Raw genomic sequence first — 19145 nt, 5'->3', positions numbered from 1 at the left:
AGTTTAGAACAATATAATATATATTTTATGAGTAACTAGAAGAGAGAAGTTCATAGGTTCTAAAGATAAACAGTGTTGAATATATGAGATTGTAGAAAGGATAATTACACTGATTTGATCATTGCACATTGTGTATACATATTGAGTTATCACGTTACCCCATAAATATGTGCAAATATCATGGGTCAATTAAACAAATTTATGTCCCCAATTAAATACCAACCTTGAGAAAGTTATCATTTGGGGTTTAATACTTTAATTCAGTGGTTCTCAAAATGTATTCCCCTACTTCCTTCCCAAAGAACAATATCAGCAATACCTGAGGATTTGTTAGAAATGCAAATTTGTGAGAAATGCAAATTATCAAGCTCTACCCTAGTATTATGGAAACAAATTCTAGAGAAAAGTGTGGATCTGTCTTAAGACTTCTTCCAGGAAGTTCTGATGTATACCAAATTTTCAGCATTGCTGCCTTGGCAGTGATCATCAGCACTAGCAGAGCTTCATGGAAGAAAACGTTTCTGCATTCACCTGTTCAACTGCATTAAAGCATTGCCAGAAACTGAGACGCAGTGTTGATCTCCACAAGAGTACATTGTCTCAGACTAAGTAATCCATACCTATATAACACCAGGGTTATCAGCAAATACAATGCTCTATGATGACACAGAAGAGAGAAATTCTACCTGGGAAGGTTCAAGACGGCTTGAAAGAAATAAAAAACACTGTAATGACGGAGGTTTTATGTGCCTGGAACTTTTGAAAATCTTTGTATGTATCATTTATCCCTCCATGTATTTACTATTTATTTATTTTAAACAAAAGGACCAGGAGCTCAAAAAGGGTAAGTACAAACATGGAACCTCTGTACTGTTATTATAGATGGTGATTTGAACTATTCCTGAGGCCTGAGCTCTGGACATGCACATAAGCAGTGATCAGCAAGCAGTGTTTGGGGAGTGACATTGGGCATGGTGAAGTTGGAACTTGTAGCTCAAAGTGGTGGCCTGGGACAGAAGCCATAGAAAAGTGTTGAGTAATACTATAAAGGACCTTTGTGTGTGTGGATACCTCCCCTAAGGCAACAAGAAGCCAAGTAAAGAATTTATGCATGGTTGACTCATTAGGATGTAAAGAAAGTGAAATCTGAAAGCAAGTGACACATGTTCATTCTATTCTGTTTCTACTACTTAAATTGTTGACTCCTTTGCCGAGGCACTCTGGTTCCTGTTCTTTGGTCTCACTTTGATTTGATAGTATTTCAGTCTGAATCCAAAGTCTCTTGAAAAATCCAAACAGGCCCTCAGCTTTCTCGCTATGTTGGAATAGGCCAGTGTGACTCAGTCAGTACTTTGAGATTTGTGATCTCATGGATTGAGGCTAAGGGAATGAAAAGTGGAAACTGGACAGGAACATGTGATTGTTACAGTGAACACTATGATCTAATCTTTATAATAATTTCAAGGTAAAGCAGTAACCATGCTACTCACAGGTTCTGGGGGCAGGACAGCACCAGGAAGCTGGTTTCATTGCTTGTTAGCAGTATCACCTGGAGTAAATCACTCACCCCTTCTATTCTGCCATTTAGCATCATTTGGAAAACAAACTAAAAGTGCACATTCTTCATAAAGCTGCTCTAATTAACTTAAAACAGTATTTAGAATTTAAAAAATTGTCACTCAATAAGTTTGTTTTTTTTTTGTTTTTGTTATTAAAATAACAATTATTCAATTTAAGTCATTTTAAAATTCAATTTAAAATGTTTTTATTAATATCAATTAGATGATTCTTGATGAAATAACTTGGAAATATATTAACCTTTGTTTTAGTTTCATCTAGCAACTTAATGATTTTATATGATTAAGGATTTCTCTCTTTATTAGACGTATGACCAATCCTTCCTTATTCAGTCTGAAGTGTATAATAAAGCTAGACATTATTCCAGTTAAAAATAATCAAGGAAAAGTAATATGCAAAAAATCATTATAACACCTGGAGCATAGGCTCATTATCATTACAGGACCATCGAGTACTCTTCATGAACCAAGGGCAACCTGGAAAATTTCCCAAACTGCCCTAGGAGTCACATTTTGATGACATATTTTAAGCTTGCAGTGGGGTTCAGAGCTCAGAATGGTGAGAAACAAAGAAACATCTCTGCATAAAATGGAACTAGCATTTTGAAACTTACCTTATCTCCTTCTTCTATCTCACAGATTTTCTCCTCAGTGGCAGGATTTAAGACAGGAAATTTCTTGCCACTCACTGAATCATGCCATTCATTGTTTATGAAGATCTGCAAGAATTCAGAGAAAGTAGATTAAATTTTTTAAATATGCAACAAATTTGGAGTATTTTTATATAAATTAAGTGGAAGCATGACATGATACCTAAATTTTGTTTATTCTTGTTTCCCTTGAAACATTTTTGGTTGTTTCTGATGTTTTATATATAAACACACATACATACACACAACTATATGTACACAATAAAATACAGCAATATTTTTAAGTTTCATAAAGGTATGTAATCATTTCAATGCCAGAAAATATAGATTGGAGAAAACAATTTAGAAAATGATGCTTTTTACCTGAAATTGCTGTGGATTTGAGACAAGAGCAGAAGTTTTGGTGGGCTTAATCTTTGTCAGTCATTGTTCCTATTTTCCACTTCAGATTCTGAACATGCTCATTTGGGGTTACTGGTGATTTGATATCAAAAATGAAAATTTCGTGATGCTTCTTTTTACTGTTGTAAAGCTAGTTTGGGGTTGGGGTTTAAAAAAGAAGTTTGCTTAGGAAAACTTGGCTAGTGGTGTGTTTTCTGGTGACTTTTTAAAGACATAGGAATTTTGTTCTTTTAGAAAGAGTATCCTATAATTTATTTGTCATCAGCTGAGATCAGGTGCTAGATTTTTAATGATATATATGAGAAAGAGACATGCATCTAAAGAAACAGTGGTCTGGAAAATTTGGAATTTTATTCTACATGCACTATAAGGGAACAGAAATATTAAAGTACCAGAAAGCATAGAGTATAAAAATTCTTGAGTTTGAACTTTTGCAGCCTTGAATTTGTACTTTCTTTAAAAACAGCTTTAATATTCATTTACTTTTACTGAAAAAAAATTTGATAATGCCAAATTAAGGAATGACCCCTTTGTGACAACTAAAGTGAAGCTCTATTTCTGACATATGCTAGAGAAATCTTTTATCATCAGTTTGTTTCTCATTTATTCTCCTTTTTTTTCTTATTATTGAAATATGAGAACAATCATAATAAATATTGGATGTCACATATTACAACTTTTTGTGAAGCCATGACAACATGAGTTAGTTTATTTAATTTTGATTCATAGGAAGTTGATGCATATAGCCTTATAAGAGAGATGTCTTATGCACTGGTCTGTAACATACATCTTAATTGAGACATTTTTCCTTACCTGATAGCTACAAAAGAAAGTATATAGTTCAATCCAGAATGTATTAAAAAACCACTACCCAAGGTTTAAATCAGTTGCTATGCTAAGTGCAAATCACTTAGCTATTAAACATTTCCCAACAATGGCTGTCAAGATTGTACATTCTGCACATGAGAACACTATGCTATTTGCTGTCAAAAGGGGGAAGGACAAGCCTCCTTGTTTGCCTGTCTGAACCAATACAATCGTACATAGAACAAAACAGCATTATCCTATATACTGAAGAGTTCAAAAGAATTCAGTGATAGCTAAAATCAAAAGGAAAAAAGGTGCGGGCATGAATAAATAAAGGACCATGGGGCCCAAAGCAGCTCAAATGCAGAGACTAGATGTGGAAAGATAGATATATGAAGAGGATCAAGTACCAAGAAAATCCTTGCTACTCTGGTAGGGTAATCAAATACAGAGGGAGACCATAAAATTCATCAAAGTATACCCAAAGAAGAAGAAAAAAAATAGCAGCTTAGTTCAATTCAGTGAAAAATAAATTCAGATTAAAGTGCTGAGTTGCCCAACGTCTCTTAAAAGTGACTCAGCACATTAGCTACCAGGAACACACTTTACAGAAACCCATAATTACTCTTAGTATTTTCTTTTATGCATCACAGGCCTTTACTGTTTAGTATTTTTCTTCCCAAGGGAAGGCTGGGAAACACTTTAATCAGCCTCTCCTCGCTCATGCTCTCTTTCTCTCTCTCTCACATACACACACACTCTCACACACATACATGTAACACGCACATACACACACATAACCCTCTTCATTTAATGATACATTTAATCCCTAGTCACTTCCTCACATCTCTTTGTTCCTTCTTACTATTCAACTCTCTCCCTGTCCGCCCTGCCCCCCATCTCTGCCTAATTAAAATTCAGTTTTCACCCAGTTACTAGAATCTTCCTTAACCAACCAAATTCTCCTCAGAATACTTTAGTGGCTTCCCTTGTCAAGCTTCCTAGAATGGAAACAGTTTGTGATCTGGCCCTCGGGTGCTTTTCCAGCCTCTGCCCCTCAGGCACCCATGTCTGGGCCTCACTCTTCTGCCTCCAATACCATGGCCATCTTTGCATCCCACCTCTATTCATGCTGCTTCTCAGATTGCAGTTTCACTATTTTCTTCTTGTACTCGAAACTCTAGCTAAAGGCATCATCTCCTCATGAAGATTTCACTAGTTGCTCCAATTGGATTTAATCTTTCTTCAAAATAGCATGCAAGTATTCTATAAAATTAGTTATCAGGTTCTGCTTTGTGTTACAGTTAGAGGTTCACATATCAGCCCACGAAATTTCAAACAAATCATAGTACCTGCCCTAGATTTTTAAATCAGCCTTTTAAAACTATCATCAGATTCACTCACACTTGATAATTCTGTCTCCCTCTGCCCTAAAGATTGAGTTACCTCCTCAGACTTTATATCTTTAAACTGAGAGAACGTAAGTCTCATTCCGAAGAGATACACTCAGAATTCTATCCTTCTATGGTCTAATTTCACTAAAAAAAAAAAAAAAAAAATCAAATGAAAATAACATACAGATGTCATCCTGTTAGGCTTCTGGTGAGATTTTCCAGTTCCCGTCTGGGTCCTCTTACCCTTAAGTCTGTGATAACTTGTAGTTTCAAGTTTTCAATAATACACCTTCAATACAATATATTTTTCTTCTTGTGGGTTTTTTTTTTTTTGGTAAAAGAATCATTACAATATGTATAGACCATCTTGCTTTATTATCAGAGTTGTGCGTCTAAACTGTATATAACCCCCCCCCACTTACACCCCACCCAGATAAAAGTCAGTGAATAGTTTATAAATGAACATTAACATTACATAATAATAAAACTTCATCTGGCAGCCTTTGGGAACTGAAGAGATCAGTTCTCGATAATTTCAAGTTACCAGCTATTGCTCTGCATCATTCAATTTTAGCAGAGAACATTATTTGAACTTGTGCTTACATTTACAGAATCTGAGATGGTCACTTTTGTTTTATCAGAGACATTTTTGTCAAATAATGAGCAAATACTGGAGACATCATCTAGGAAGTACTGTGCGAAAATGCAGATGAGTTGGCCATGGGCCTTCTGTATACTCTAAGAGGAGATTGCTGGTTAGATTAACTACTAAGGTCACCCCGTGAGGACTAAAGATATAGAATCAAATGGCCAAAGCAGTAATTCACAGAAGAGAAGGTTGTGGGCTGGAAGAACGTGTTGAAGGAAGGGGAAGGGATTGGTGGAAAGGTGAAAATGAGCAAAGGGATGGGCAAATCTTGGCATGGCTGCAACACAGTGAAGAGATCAATCCCAAACTGAGAGTGTCAGTGCAAAGAAAGCCATAGGTAAGATCTGACAACGATAACCAAGATCCATTTGTGGTGGATCTTGATCCCCAGGATGAAAAGCTTGAACTCCCTTCTGCATCAAATAGCTATTTTAGAATATTGATTTTATAAAATTTTAGAAATATTGATTTTTTTTAAAGCATCCCAATTGAACTTGGAGTAACCAGAGTCCAGGTGATTGACCCAGAGATTGTGCCAAGAATGATGTTATAAAGCATTAGAGTAGGTAGCAGTATCTACTGCAATAGGTCATCTAAAGTCTAAAAGTTAAAAATTGTCTATCTTCTTCTACACACAGACCTTTCAGCATTAAGACAAAGTTCAGTGTAGGTTATACCATCATCAAGAGCCCCGAGGGGCAGGTGTTGCCCCATGCTCTTCTCTTTAGCTATGAAGAACTTATTGTAGGAACTACCTTAATTATCTTTTTACTATTTTAATTTAATTAGCTTTACATTTGGCATTTGCCTGCTAGCTAACTGTGTGACCCAATAGAGCTCAATAATCACCCTTCCTGCAGTTACATTAAATGGTCATATGGATGTTTGGCCAATGAATGTTTATTATAATAGTTGTGAAACTTTATTTTAGTCCAGTTGCAATGATCTGTCATTGGAGACAACCTCATTTTCCATGTGTTATTGGCCGTAAGCAATTTTAGGGAAAAAGGGATGTTGTTATAAAAGTAAAATATTCTTGGGTACTATTTAAGCATCATATTCACTATATTCTATTTATGAATTTTGGACTCAGGATACTTTTGAATATCCATGTACAGTAGACATCAACCTAAAGTTCACAGTATCAGTTGGAAATTATAGATGTTTATGCATACTCATGGAAACCAAGTGCTTTTATATGAGGCAACTTAAAAATTGATTTCTACTCTACATTTTAGATATGTCAAATTTAAATAGATATATCCTATTATCTTTGATTAACAAGTAGCTGTTTCCTGGATGCAGTTTAGTGTCTAAGTCATAATTTGGGGATGATGTTGCCTTTCTAGAGGACAAGTTACTATTATCATTTTTGTTGTTATTATTATTAATGTACTTGGTATGAAACTACAATTTTAAATAAATGATTTCCACAAAATATTTTTGAGTTAGATCCAATTGAATTTTAATGGGCAAAATAAAGACCCACTAGCCTTATCGGCCCATACAAGATTTTGGAGCCTGTTAGTTTAAGTGGAGAAGCCTTGACTCCTTCCAACATGGCCCCCTAAATCACATTATCTTTGCAGGACAGTAACTGGGCCACCAACATTAGGGTCTTATAAGGAAAGCCAAGACTTTCTTGGTGGCCTATCATATTTTTAATGCACAAAGGATTTCTTTTAAGATATCCCAAGGGAATGGTAAGAGTTTCTTTTTATGTCACCTGCATGGGTTTGCAACCCTGAAAGCCAGGGTCACAGCAGGGCAGTGGTGGGTGGGTATGCAGCCCCACAGGGAGTAATGTGAGCTGCAAAGGTATAAAGGTTCTCCTGCCTTAGGAACCTAACAAAGTACCAAACTCCACTGAGAATAAGGTATGAAAGATAGGGATGATGAACAACACGGCAGAGATAAAAAAAAGTAAGTTGGGGAGGGGGCGGGGTGTGAAACACTTAAAAGAATCAAAGCAAGATCTCTGGCAACTCCTTTCAACCCTGAGGCAGCAAAGCAAAATGTTGAAACTCAAAGTAGAAAAATATAAAAGGAAATTAAGGAGGAAATAACAGATGGGAAGAAAATATTTAGCGGCAGTCAAAGGTATAAAAACAAAATGAGAAAATGAACAAAACTGAAATAGGAGAAATAAAAGTTTTCTTCTATTTTTATTTTATATTATAGCCTGACTTCTGTAATCTGAATACATACTTTTTTTTTCTGATTGTTTAAAAAAGCCATTCAGTATTTTCAATTTTGTCCGGGAAAAAGAAAAGATACTGCAGCATTTAGTTTGAGCCATACTGTCAGTCTGCCCTAAAAATAATAAAAGTACTTACCGGCAAGTTCTGTGTATCATATATATCCTGTAGAAGCACTAGGAAGTTCTGTGCATACTTCATATTTAACAGTTTCAACACTCAATAATACCAGTGCTTGCACAGAACCCTCGCACTTCTAAATAAAATACCAAATACAGAGCACAATTCAGTTGTTTCTTATTTGTATTCCTTTGACTTCTAAAAAAGTCGGGGAGATCAGTGGAAAGAGCCTGATAACGACTTAAGACAGAGGAAGTCTCAGTCAAAGCAAAGTTTTGAGAGCGGTGGTATCTGAGTTTGCAGGGAGCAAATTCCTTTAACAATTGCAACATTATAATAAAACAGGTAGAGATATTGAGATACCAGAAAACCAAATATCAGCAATACTTTACATCCCTTCCAAGCCAGGCTGCTAAGTTTGTGGGAACTTTTGTTATACATTCATGCACACACAGACACTCAAAACATAATAGCCATGAAATCCAGGTTTGTGCAAATACAGTAGTACCCATTGTCTGTAGGGAAATGGGTACTACTGTATTTGCACAAACCTGGCAAGATCTTCTGTGAATATTTGAAGTCACTGGTAGTATCAAATTCTATATATGCCATATTTATTCCTATACACACATATCTATGGTAAAGTTCAGTTTATAAATTAAGCCAAGTAAGAGATTAAGAACAATAAAATGGAATAATTATAACAATATACAGCAATAGTTTTGTGAATATGGTATCTTACTCTGAAAATACCTTTTTTTTTTCTTCCATAACAGGGATTGATCCTAGGGGCATTTAACCACTCAGCCACATCTTTGGCCCTTTTTTATATTTTATTTAGAGATAGGGACTTGCTAAGTGCTTAGGGCCCCACTAAATTGCTGATGTTGGCTTCGAACTCGCCATCCTCTTACCTCAGCCTCCTCAGCCACTGGGATTATAGGTGTGTGCCACCATGCCTAGCTGAAAATATCTTATTATACATTTCACTTATTCACTGAAAGTGAATACTTTATGACTTTTCTTTTGAATATACAAATTGCTAACATCACTATGTATGCACTTTGGGACCATTATTAAGTGAAAATAGGGTTACCTGAGCAGAAGCATTATGAGATGACATTGTGGATTTCATAATTTAGAAGGCTCCTAAGGGACTAATGAGGGGGTAGTGTACACAGTGTGGATATCCAGGACAAATGAATAATTCACTTCCCAGGTGGGACACAGTAGGATGTTTCAAGATTTTTTTTTTTTTTACTTTGAAGAGTATACAATTGAAAATTTATGAATTGTATATTTTTGGTATTTCCTATTTAATATTTTTCTGACCAAGATTGACCACAGGTAATCAAAACTACACAAAGTAAAAAGAGGGACCACTATGTTTTCTTTCCTGATTTGTTAGATTTTAGTTAGATATTTAATTATGAAACAATCATTGCTCAAGTTCTTTTGAACATGGTTGTATGTTGCCTCTTATATCTCATCAACCTGTAACATATCCCCTGACCACAATCATGATAGTGATGGTCATGAAAACCCAAATCCCCTCCTCCACCATCTGACACCAGATCAGTGCTGTGTAGCAAACACACCTCCATGCTATCCGTCTGCATTCACATGAGGGGTTGTTCCTTCTGATGTTGTTGTTTTTGTTTTGACCTGTATTACAGATGACCTGTGACATTTCATTTCTGAGGTACTATCTCAACATTAGCTTGCTCTTCAAATGAATTAGTTCTCATAACATTTCTGAGTGCTCTCACCCAACTCTCTTATTCCAGCTGGTACGTAGTGAAAAATTCCGTAGGTGAAATCCATCTTTAAAAAGTTATGTGATTTATGATGCTTCCTAATTTTCTTTAGACAGGCTGATTACTCTAATATTCAGGGGGGGGGATTATTTAAAACAGTGTGGGAGAATAAATATTATGTCAACATAAAAGGAGTCATGAACACTGCATTCTGAAATGGGGATAATGCCCTGTCTTCGGATATGTGCTATTTACTTTAGGATTTCTATTGATTAGATTTTCTTGAATGAGATTGGAGTACTACTGTCTTTACTGGTTAATTAATATGTGGAAAAGCATCAAATCTGAATTGACAGGAGTCAGAATGCAGTACCTTCTTATATTTGCACCTTAGGATCTAGGTGACCTTGAGCAAATCTGTCATGCCTTCTGAGCTGTAAAATGGAACCCTGATAACATCTTTGCTAACTCCTTCCATGGGTTAATACTGAGCCTAAATTAAGATAAATAGATGGAATCAGTTTTGAATCGTGACAGTAATGTAATTATAAATTTCACCAACATTGGGGACTGAGCAATTAAGACTTTTAGGAATCCTCTTGGGAAGGAGAGGTCAAGAAAAGATCAAATGGTAAATATTGGCACTTTTCACAAACCACTTAGTTCTCACAGCCACTTTCCAAGGGACCCATTTTTATTCCCAGTTCACAGACTGGGAAACTGAAGCTCAAGGAGGTTAGAAGTTTGGCCAAGGTCACATTATTTACTAAGTATGAAAGCTCGAAATTGAAGCCAGGCTGACCTTGTTAAACCAGTACACCTTACAACCATTTGGCTATTCATTCAACTACTTCCAAGCCTTAAGCAAACAAAATATTGCTTCAGTAAGAAGCATATGTGTATATATATATATATATATATATAATCTCAAGTCAGCCAGGAGTGTTAGAAATACACACCTGTATTTCCAGGGCTTTCTAGTTCATATCCAGTAATTTAGCAAGGTCCTAAGCAACTTAGTGAGGTCCTGTCTCAAAATCAATAATATAAAGGACTGGGGAAGGAAAAAAAAGAAAGAAAGAAAATGCCTGGCACAGTGGAGCACACCTGTAATTCCAGCAACTTGGGAGATTGAGGCAGGAAGTTCATGAGTTCAAACCCAGCCTTAACAATTTAGAGAGGCCCTATGCAACTCTGCAAGACCATCTCTAATAAGAATAGATTTTTAAAGAAAGGGCTGAGGATGTGGCTCAGTGGTCAAGCTCCCCTGCATTCAATCCCTGGTATCAAAAAAAAAAAAAAAAAAAAGTTTCTCAAGTGAAAGTAGTGCACAATCAGCATTGTGTTGAACATAAGCCTAGTCTAGTCCTATTTTAAGTGCCCCTTAGAGGTTTCTCTACAAAAACACCATCAGTCAATCTGAACCCAGTCTACATCTTAGTCTAATCTCACACCTTCTTTTCCTTACTTTATTCCAGCCATATTAGACCTCAGACAGTTCTTTCAACATAAAAAGGTTTTGTCTGTAGTGTCTTTGCACTGCTATGGCTGCTATATCTTGGTTCTTTCCTACTCTTCAAGGCCACCCTAATCTCTGCATCCCTCAGAATTACCTCAAATGTCCCTTCCTTAAATAGATTCTTCCAAACAACCTCCTGAAAAGTAAGCTCTTGCTCCTCATCCCCTCTCAGCTTCCAGCATTCTTCCTTTTAGGACTTACCATAATTTGTGATGAAAATATTTAATTTGCATGTTTTCTGCTCCACACATGCTCTAGGAATATAATCTCCATGAGACAAGAATCATACTAGCCTTTTTATATTATGAGACCCAACACAGAGCAATCTCACAATAACCTTATTCAATGAAGGAAATGGAAAAATGGGAAAAAGGATAGAAAAAAGGGAAAGATCAGGGAAAGGTGGGTATTTAGACATATATGTGACCTGAATTTGTCTGTTGTGAACATTTAAAAAAGAGACAATGTGGGGAAAAACATAATCACTTCTAGTTGTGCCTGCACACAGTCTTCACAGATTAATGACTCTCTCCTATCAAAAATATTTTTAATACAGAAAGTTTAAACCAACCAGAGATCTAGAAAAACAATTGCCTTCTCTAACCAAAATGTAATCCATAGGTGCTGAAGAAATGGAGTTCACACAGAGATCATGCTCCTGTGTCAAAGTCCTCTGCCTCACAGCCTCTCTCAACCCAACCCCCACCTTTTCATTCAAAGCAGAAAATATCTTTCCTTTCAATTGTCCCTATAGTTCTCTTAATTTTCTAATTTGGTGGCAAATGTCCTCTTGCTGGCCTGGGAACAGCTGAGCAGCAGCTGGAGAGTCTCAATGTCATGCATCCTCCAGTAATCAGGAATGGGCAATGGAAGGTCAGAATAAAAATGGACAAAACATTGCAATTCCACCTCCCCAAATAGTGGTGTTGGCCTCAGACAAGTCACTAGTTGGTGTAAGGCCTCAGTCTGCCAGTCTTCTCTGCTTTGTCACTCACTGGCTGTATAGCTTTAGGAAAGTTACTTAGCCACTCTGTTCTTTAGTTCCCTCAGGTTTAGAAGGGACATAGTAGCCTCTTCATAGGGTTGTTAGTGATGGAGCCAATGAAATTATTGCGTAGAACTAAAACAGTCAGTGGCAGAATAAACCCAAGGTACTTTTGCCATGATTTTTTCTGTGTGTATATATGTGTATAAAATGTCATGAACTAATGAAAGAAAATTTCACACATGAACAAACAATTGTTCAATGAGCTCAATTTAATAATCAAGTTAAACATATTGGAGTTTGAATCCTATCTGAGAAAGCTTGTCTTCTTGAATTTCCCATTTGTCTTTTTTTTTTTTTTTAAGGTAAAAACAGTATTGTGAAAGGAGAATGGAAAACCGAGTTACCAAATCCCGTAAGAGAAAAGTCTTGATCCCTGAAATCCAGGATAAAGCTTAGGAACTTCGCTCCATTGCAATCTTTGTCAGGTGGGACATGACTGTGCAAGACAAAGTGACAGGAAAACGAGGGAAGAAAATGAGCCCAGAAGAGCACCTGTGGGAAGCCATCCAGGAAAGGTCAGGTGAGAGAGAAATTTCTGGAAAAACTGGGAGGAATTCGGAAAAATAAATGTAACTAGGACACTTAGTCTTAAACACTTCCCGTGTTCCAGGGAATTCATTTGATACTGTCACCCACCAGTAGGAAAGAGGTACCTGGATAATCCCCATTTTATTTGTAAGGAAATGAGGCTGAGAGAGGTATGTTGTTTGCCCAATGATCATATAACTTTCAAAGAAGCTCTTTATGTAAAGCCTCTGTTCAAGGGATGGGTTGGCAGACGTAGGATTCACTTACAATTGGAAGAGGGAATAATAAGGGCAGGGATGAGATCCAAGTTCATGTGGATTTATGATGTTATTGGGGTTTTTAAATTTCCAAAAGCTCTTGAATCATCTTTGAAAATATTTCTTCAACTCTAATCTCTGTTCCTTCTACCCCAACAAAGAAATAATCTGACTGTACTAAAAAATAAGTCACTAAAAGATATGCATCAATGGGTTCTTTTGTTTGGATGAAAAGCAGCCTTAAGCTTAAGCATATGTAGCTCTTCTACTGAAGCTATACATGTACAAGTACAGAGATCTATAAGCAAATGGATATATAAATTTTGTTGTTGTTGTTATTCATCCCTTCTGGTCCCTTCTCTCTCCTTTGCCCCAATAACCTATATACTTCTAGCAATAATAAAGAAAGACATTAAAATTGTAGAAAAAAATAATACAGAAGTTTAGGGGCTGGTTGGAGAAGCTCATTCCACAGACGCCTTATAAAACCCTTGCTTTCTTGGTTTGTAACGGAGAAAATTATTCCCTAACCATCATTCACCCAACTCCTCTTGCCAGTGCAAATCCAATACAATTCTGCATTGGGACACAGTAAAAAGAAAATGCAAAAGCATTTGAAAAAGCTCACCCATTTAGATTTAATTACATACATAACTGGTGTCCTTCCAAGTGTGAAAACGTTGTAACCCATAAGTCAAATAATAAAATGCCCTCTGAGCAGACTAGATTCATATAGAAGATGCATGAGAAATTAAAATTCACCGAATTGCTTCATATATTTGCACCCAGAGTAGCACTAAACATGGAGCAAATGCCTGTTCTTTGAATCTTGTCTTCTTTTTTGAACACTTAGGTCAGTCATTTTCCCTCAAAGGGTGTTCTTGGGCAATGACTTTGAAGGGAAGAGATTTAAATCTTAAAAAATATCTTTCTGTGTTTAAAGGATCACTAGTTCTGTGCTTGTGTATTAGATTTTTAAGGAATAACTTATTTGTCTAGTACTGTTACTTACATGCCTAATTGATAATTGCAAAATGAAACTTAATTCAGTAGAAAGATTATTTCATGTTAGAGCTAAATACACACAGGAAGATTTGCAAAGTCAAATTCAATAAAGGGTGAGGGAGCATCCACACTACTAACATATCTTCTGGGGTATACTTTCATAGAAAAATATATCTTTCTAACAATTGCAGTGATATAATCTAATCTGCCGATAATTTTGATCTTCACAGCATGTATTTTTAAAAGCACCTAGTTTGAATTGAAATTTCTGTGAATGACAAACCTGGAAGAAGAAAGTCAAGAGTCTTGTGATCTTCTGGACCTACCTTGGCCAAAGGTAAATTGTCAGAGATTATAGACTCACCAAATTTTTCGTATTCCCATTTGCAATAAAATTAAATGGAAAAGTATGTTCCCTCTAATAAACCCTTGTGAAATAATGCTTTCATGTACTTCATAGCTGCAAGTCAACCCTGTTAAAGGCACAGGCTCATTTCTGCTGACATTTTCCTAAGGAAAAGAGCCAATCATCTGAGCAGCTTCCTCATTTGCTGTGCTTATGAAAATGAAAATGCAACAGACCTCAGGACAGCAAAACCATCCACAGTCACCAGTAAAGAGTCAATATGTAATAGTGGGGCTCCATCAAGTTTAAGGCTTTTGGTTTTTTGCTGGTTAATTCACAAAACAAAATTACTATCCTCTGAGTTGCAATAGTTAGTTTCATACCTGACTTTCTGCATCAGACCAGAAAGCTAACTCTAAGTGGTTTTGGTTAGACTGCTTTGTTTGTTTGTTTCTTTGTTTGGAGGCCTAGGATCTGACAGGGAAGCTGGCTTGTAACCATGAAATAGGCAAAGTTCAGAGTTACTCTCAGAACAACTTCAGCAGGATCCATTTCCTAGTTCTCTGTGGCTGTGGATTTTGAAGTCTGGGTCTGGCTCCTGCTCTTGTTTCTCTAAATATTTATCAGTTAACAATGACACATCTGCTCCAATAAGAACAAACTTGGTTGGAGAAATAAATAAGCATGCTTTCTTTCCCCAAATATGCAAAATAATACAAGTCCATTTGAAGGTTTTTGAAACAGCTTTCAGCCAAGTATCAGAATTAAGTTCTCTGATTTAACACTCATTTTATTAAACATATAGAAAAGTTATATTATTAAAGCATGCTGTGTTTCTCCTTTAAAAATACATTTTCCACTTGTTTGACTCCTTCTAGTAAATTCATTTAGTGAATATTTGCCTTCTTTATTACACATGCCAGCTGTTCTAAAGTTAATAGAACTGCTTACTAAAGTCCACTGAATTATGGTGCAAGAACCTTTCATACAACAGAGAATTCCTTTCACTTGGAAAGATTTTAAGAAATGAAATTTTGGAAAGTTGTCCGATCTGATTTAGAATCCACCATTTGATCAGGGCACTAAACCCAGACCTGCATTTGGCAAGCCTTTTATTCTTGTATTTGCAAAAGGCTCTTGAACATAAGTTTACTTAAATTGACCTTTTATGCTTTAAATACATGTACTTTTTACAGACCCCAGGCAAAGCAGCACATACAAGTCGTACTAACCTTAGTATATTGAATCTTCAAATTGGTGAGTGGGACAGGTAACTCTGGCACTGCTGAGGACAACATTTCTGGTTCGGCTCCTGGAACACAGGTGACAGGCTCAGCAATTTGGTTCTGATAGAGCACTTGGCTTTATTTGTTCCTTTTTATCTGCACCGGGCTAAGGTTTATTTGCATATTGGGATACGATTGGATGAACAGACTGGGAGCAAAAAAGAAAGGACACTACTTATTTGTAACACCTAGGGCAGGAAGCCTTCGACTTTAGACTTAAATCCTTAAGAAACCAGCAGTCCAGCACCAAAGTTGCATCTGGAGACAGTGCACTATTTACAGATGAATTAATTTACAAAGCCGAAACCTGTGATAAGGGTTTGCAGTGCAGCTGCTCTGGCCACTAAAGCCAGTTATTATTTTTTTTTGGCTTTTGGTGCTTTTTATGCTACTATGTAACTTTCCGTTCTCTGACAGACTGGGAATCAGAGAATTTGAGAATCCTCAAATTGAAAAAATATCTCTAAAAGGGCACTTGTTCTCAGGAGAAGCTGGGAAAAGAGGACCCTAGCCAGGTACCGTCGGGACAAGGCTGTCAGCACCCCATCTCCCAGAAATCAGGGTGCTGTTGGGGAAAGAAAACCCTCTGTCTTTTAAAAGAAAAATCAATCAGATATATTTTCAGTGCCTCATAGGAGGGTAAGTAGATCTCAGAATTTCTGTGATTTCAGAAAAGTCAGCAGGACCTTTAGGGAATTCAGAGGACACTGTCATACACAATCACCACAATTAGGAATATAGCGGTACCATCTGTAAAACTTCATGTAAAACTCAAGTGACCTAACTGAGTTGACAATACAGGTCTGTAGTCCCAGCCACTCAGGAGGCTGAGTCAGAAGGACCACAAGTCCAAGGGCAGCTTGAACAACTTACAAAGACCTGCCTCAACATTTTTTAAAAAATGAGGATGAGAGGTGGTGCTGTGGATGTAGCTTAGTGGTACAGCACCCCTCATTCAATCCCCAGTACCACAAAAATAAATGAATGAATAAATAAATAAATAAATAATGAAACTAAAGTAACCTCTGGTTTTAGGTGTTTATATCAACCAATCATCGCTACATGCAATTGATAAAGAAAGAATTTCAACAGTACTCCCAAATAGTTTAAGTTCTTAGTGTTTCAAGCTGGGAACTTTCAAAAAGTATAATTTTTAACTGCAGGACTCCCATTTTAAGTACAATGCTTTATTGTACTGAAGCTTCAGAAAAAAAGTTAAAATAAGAACAAGATAAAATTCTTTGGATGCTCTGATTATTAAGAATTTATAATAACCATTTCTTTCTAGTGAAATTGCCTACTCCCCTGAACATGAGATTTAGATAAGGAAATTAAGTTATTAAATAGTTTTTCCAAACCTGGAGCCTTAGTTTCTCTCCATCCTCATTTGGTATCCCCATTTTACAGACAGAGGGAGGATAATTACCTTGATTATGGTCACAGATATAATAAGTACAGGACAAAATTTCGTTCCAAGCCAGTCTGGCTCCAAAACTAGAGCTCTTATTTCTACCGTATTTCACCGAATAATCGTCACCACCATATTAACCTATGTTCACGAGTATTCCAGGCATCAGAATCTTGTACAAAAGACAGTTTAGTAATAAATAGTTTTTTAAAGTAACACCAGCATAAGTTTTTAAAAAGCTTCACACAATGGTCATCATCTACTTTTTTGGCAAAGAAATTTTTAAAAATTAGCATAAAGGGTGACAATCTTGCAGTGAAATATGGTATTTCTTCTCCCTCCCCTCTTCTCTGTAAGAGGGCTCCCAGAGAGGTTCCAGAATGAGCTGGTTTGGTTCTCCAAGTGAATGTCACCCTCTTAGACACCTAGTCTTTATTCATCTAAGGCAAACTTCTGTAAAGAAGTAATTTCAGCTCTTTGGGCCATTTTCTATTGTAACTTACTTGGCTCAAAAGACACTATAGATAATAGGTCATAAGTGTAGGTATTTTTAATAAATTTTATTTGTAAAAACAAGAGATGGAACAATTTGAGAAATCAGCAGGTCCCTACATTCTAAGGCAATACCATTCTGAAGTCATTGTCTACCTTGCCCATCTTGCTTAAAGACCACATAGAAATTTCTGTGTTCTTTTCAACTTTTCCCTCAATTCTCCTCCCACCTGTTTTTTTTTAAGTTGAATTGTTTTGTCTTTCATAAATGTGTTTTGAATTAAATGCACAATTACACAACAGCTGTTACATAATATGCAGAGTGGTACTCCGCCAAGCCCAAACAGCTGTGTTTTGCCACTTTCTTCTGCTCCCAGTTCACAGTTGTTTGTGGATTCAAACACTGGTTTATTTGATGTCCAGGCAGTGAAAGCACAGAGCTTCATGACACACTTGGCGTGTCATCTCATTCTTTGGATGAGCACATCCTTGATTGTACTTGGTTGGGTAGTTACATAAGAAAGGTCTAAGTCAAAAGTTACTGAAGGGAGGTAGAAGCCCTAGCTTTGGAGACAGGTTACTATACCTGCCCACTGAATTTCAACACATATTTACTAAGCATCATTTATTCATCAGACATTCTTCAACCTTAAACTCACTTGAAGAGCCGATCTTTCCCGCACACAAACTACAATGTCTGAGATCTGTATTTCTGTCTTATGGAGTACCAGAGCTTATTTTGTAGAGGAGTATATTCCTGGGAATGTTTATATGGGTGAAAGATTTTTTCTTCTCTTTCCTTTCCTTATAGAGGGAAAAATGGCTTTGGTGAGAACAAAGTGGCCACAGAGGCACATTTTAAGGCTGGACCCAGGGCTTTGTATTTTATTGTGTGCTAGGTAGAGAGGGGTTGGTACTTCAACTTGGCATTCTCGACAAAGGATATTAATCTTTTCTTTCATAGGGACAAGCTAATTCTTTCTTTCTTTCTCTCTCTTTCTCTCTCTCTCTCTCTCTCTCTCTCTCTCTCTCTCTCACACACACACACACACACACACACACAGATAAATAAGTAATATAGGGTAATAGTTTATTCATTTTTTTGCATGTGACTTTTTTCAACTCTTTGTGAATGCTGTTATTATACCAAAAACAAAAACAAAAAGACCATGACTTCCCAATGAAACCACTGAAACCACTCTCTCATTTACAGGAAGCCTCTCCTAAACTCCTTTCAGACCTCAGACACTGACAAGATGGAAGGATCCTAATCTTCTACCCACTTGAGTAACCAAAATTTTTGAAAATGCAAATATGTTGACAAACCTTAAGTGGATGGTAAAACAAAATTACCTTCTGCAATGGACTGCATGTTTGCATTTCCTCAAGATGCATATGCTGAAATCTACATTGATGGTATTAGGAAGTGGGGCCTTTGGGATGTAATTAAGTCATGAGGTAAAGCCCTCATGAATGGAATTAGCAACCTTTTAGAAGAGGCCCTAGAAAAGTCTCCTGCCAATTTTTGCCATGTGAAGACACAAGAAGTGCAACCCAAAGGAGGCCCTCACAGAACCTGACCCTGTGGTGCTCTGATGTGGGGCTTCTAGCCCCCAGAACTGTGAGAAATAAATTTCTGCTGTTTCTAAGCCATCTAGTCTCTGGATATTTTTGTTATAGCAGCCTGAAAGGACTAAGACAG

At 36.7% G+C, this 19145-nt stretch overlaps 1 protein-coding gene across 1 annotated transcript in view; it reads right to left on the bottom strand.

Moving 5' to 3' along the window:
- The window catches only part of Aldh1a1 (aldehyde dehydrogenase 1 family member A1), a 49126-nt gene extending 33506 nt beyond the window's left edge, over nt 1–15620 (bottom strand). The window contains exons 1-2 of the mRNA XM_026389265.2: nt 15490–15620; nt 2192–2296 (exon numbers count right to left, since the gene is read on the bottom strand). Coding sequence (XP_026245050.1) covers nt 2192–2296; nt 15490–15555 — 171 coding nt within the window. The 5' untranslated portion in view covers nt 15556–15620. The remainder of the gene's footprint in view (nt 1–2191; nt 2297–15489) is intronic.
- Between the last annotated feature and the right edge of the window lie 3525 nt (nt 15621–19145).

Source organism: Urocitellus parryii, chromosome 4 (assembly GCF_045843805.1).
Source record: "Urocitellus parryii isolate mUroPar1 chromosome 4, mUroPar1.hap1, whole genome shotgun sequence".
Taxonomy (NCBI): Eukaryota; Metazoa; Chordata; class Mammalia; order Rodentia; family Sciuridae; genus Urocitellus; species Urocitellus parryii.
Note: the sequence above shows the minus strand (reverse complement) of the source record. Positions and strands in the feature narration are given on the sequence as shown.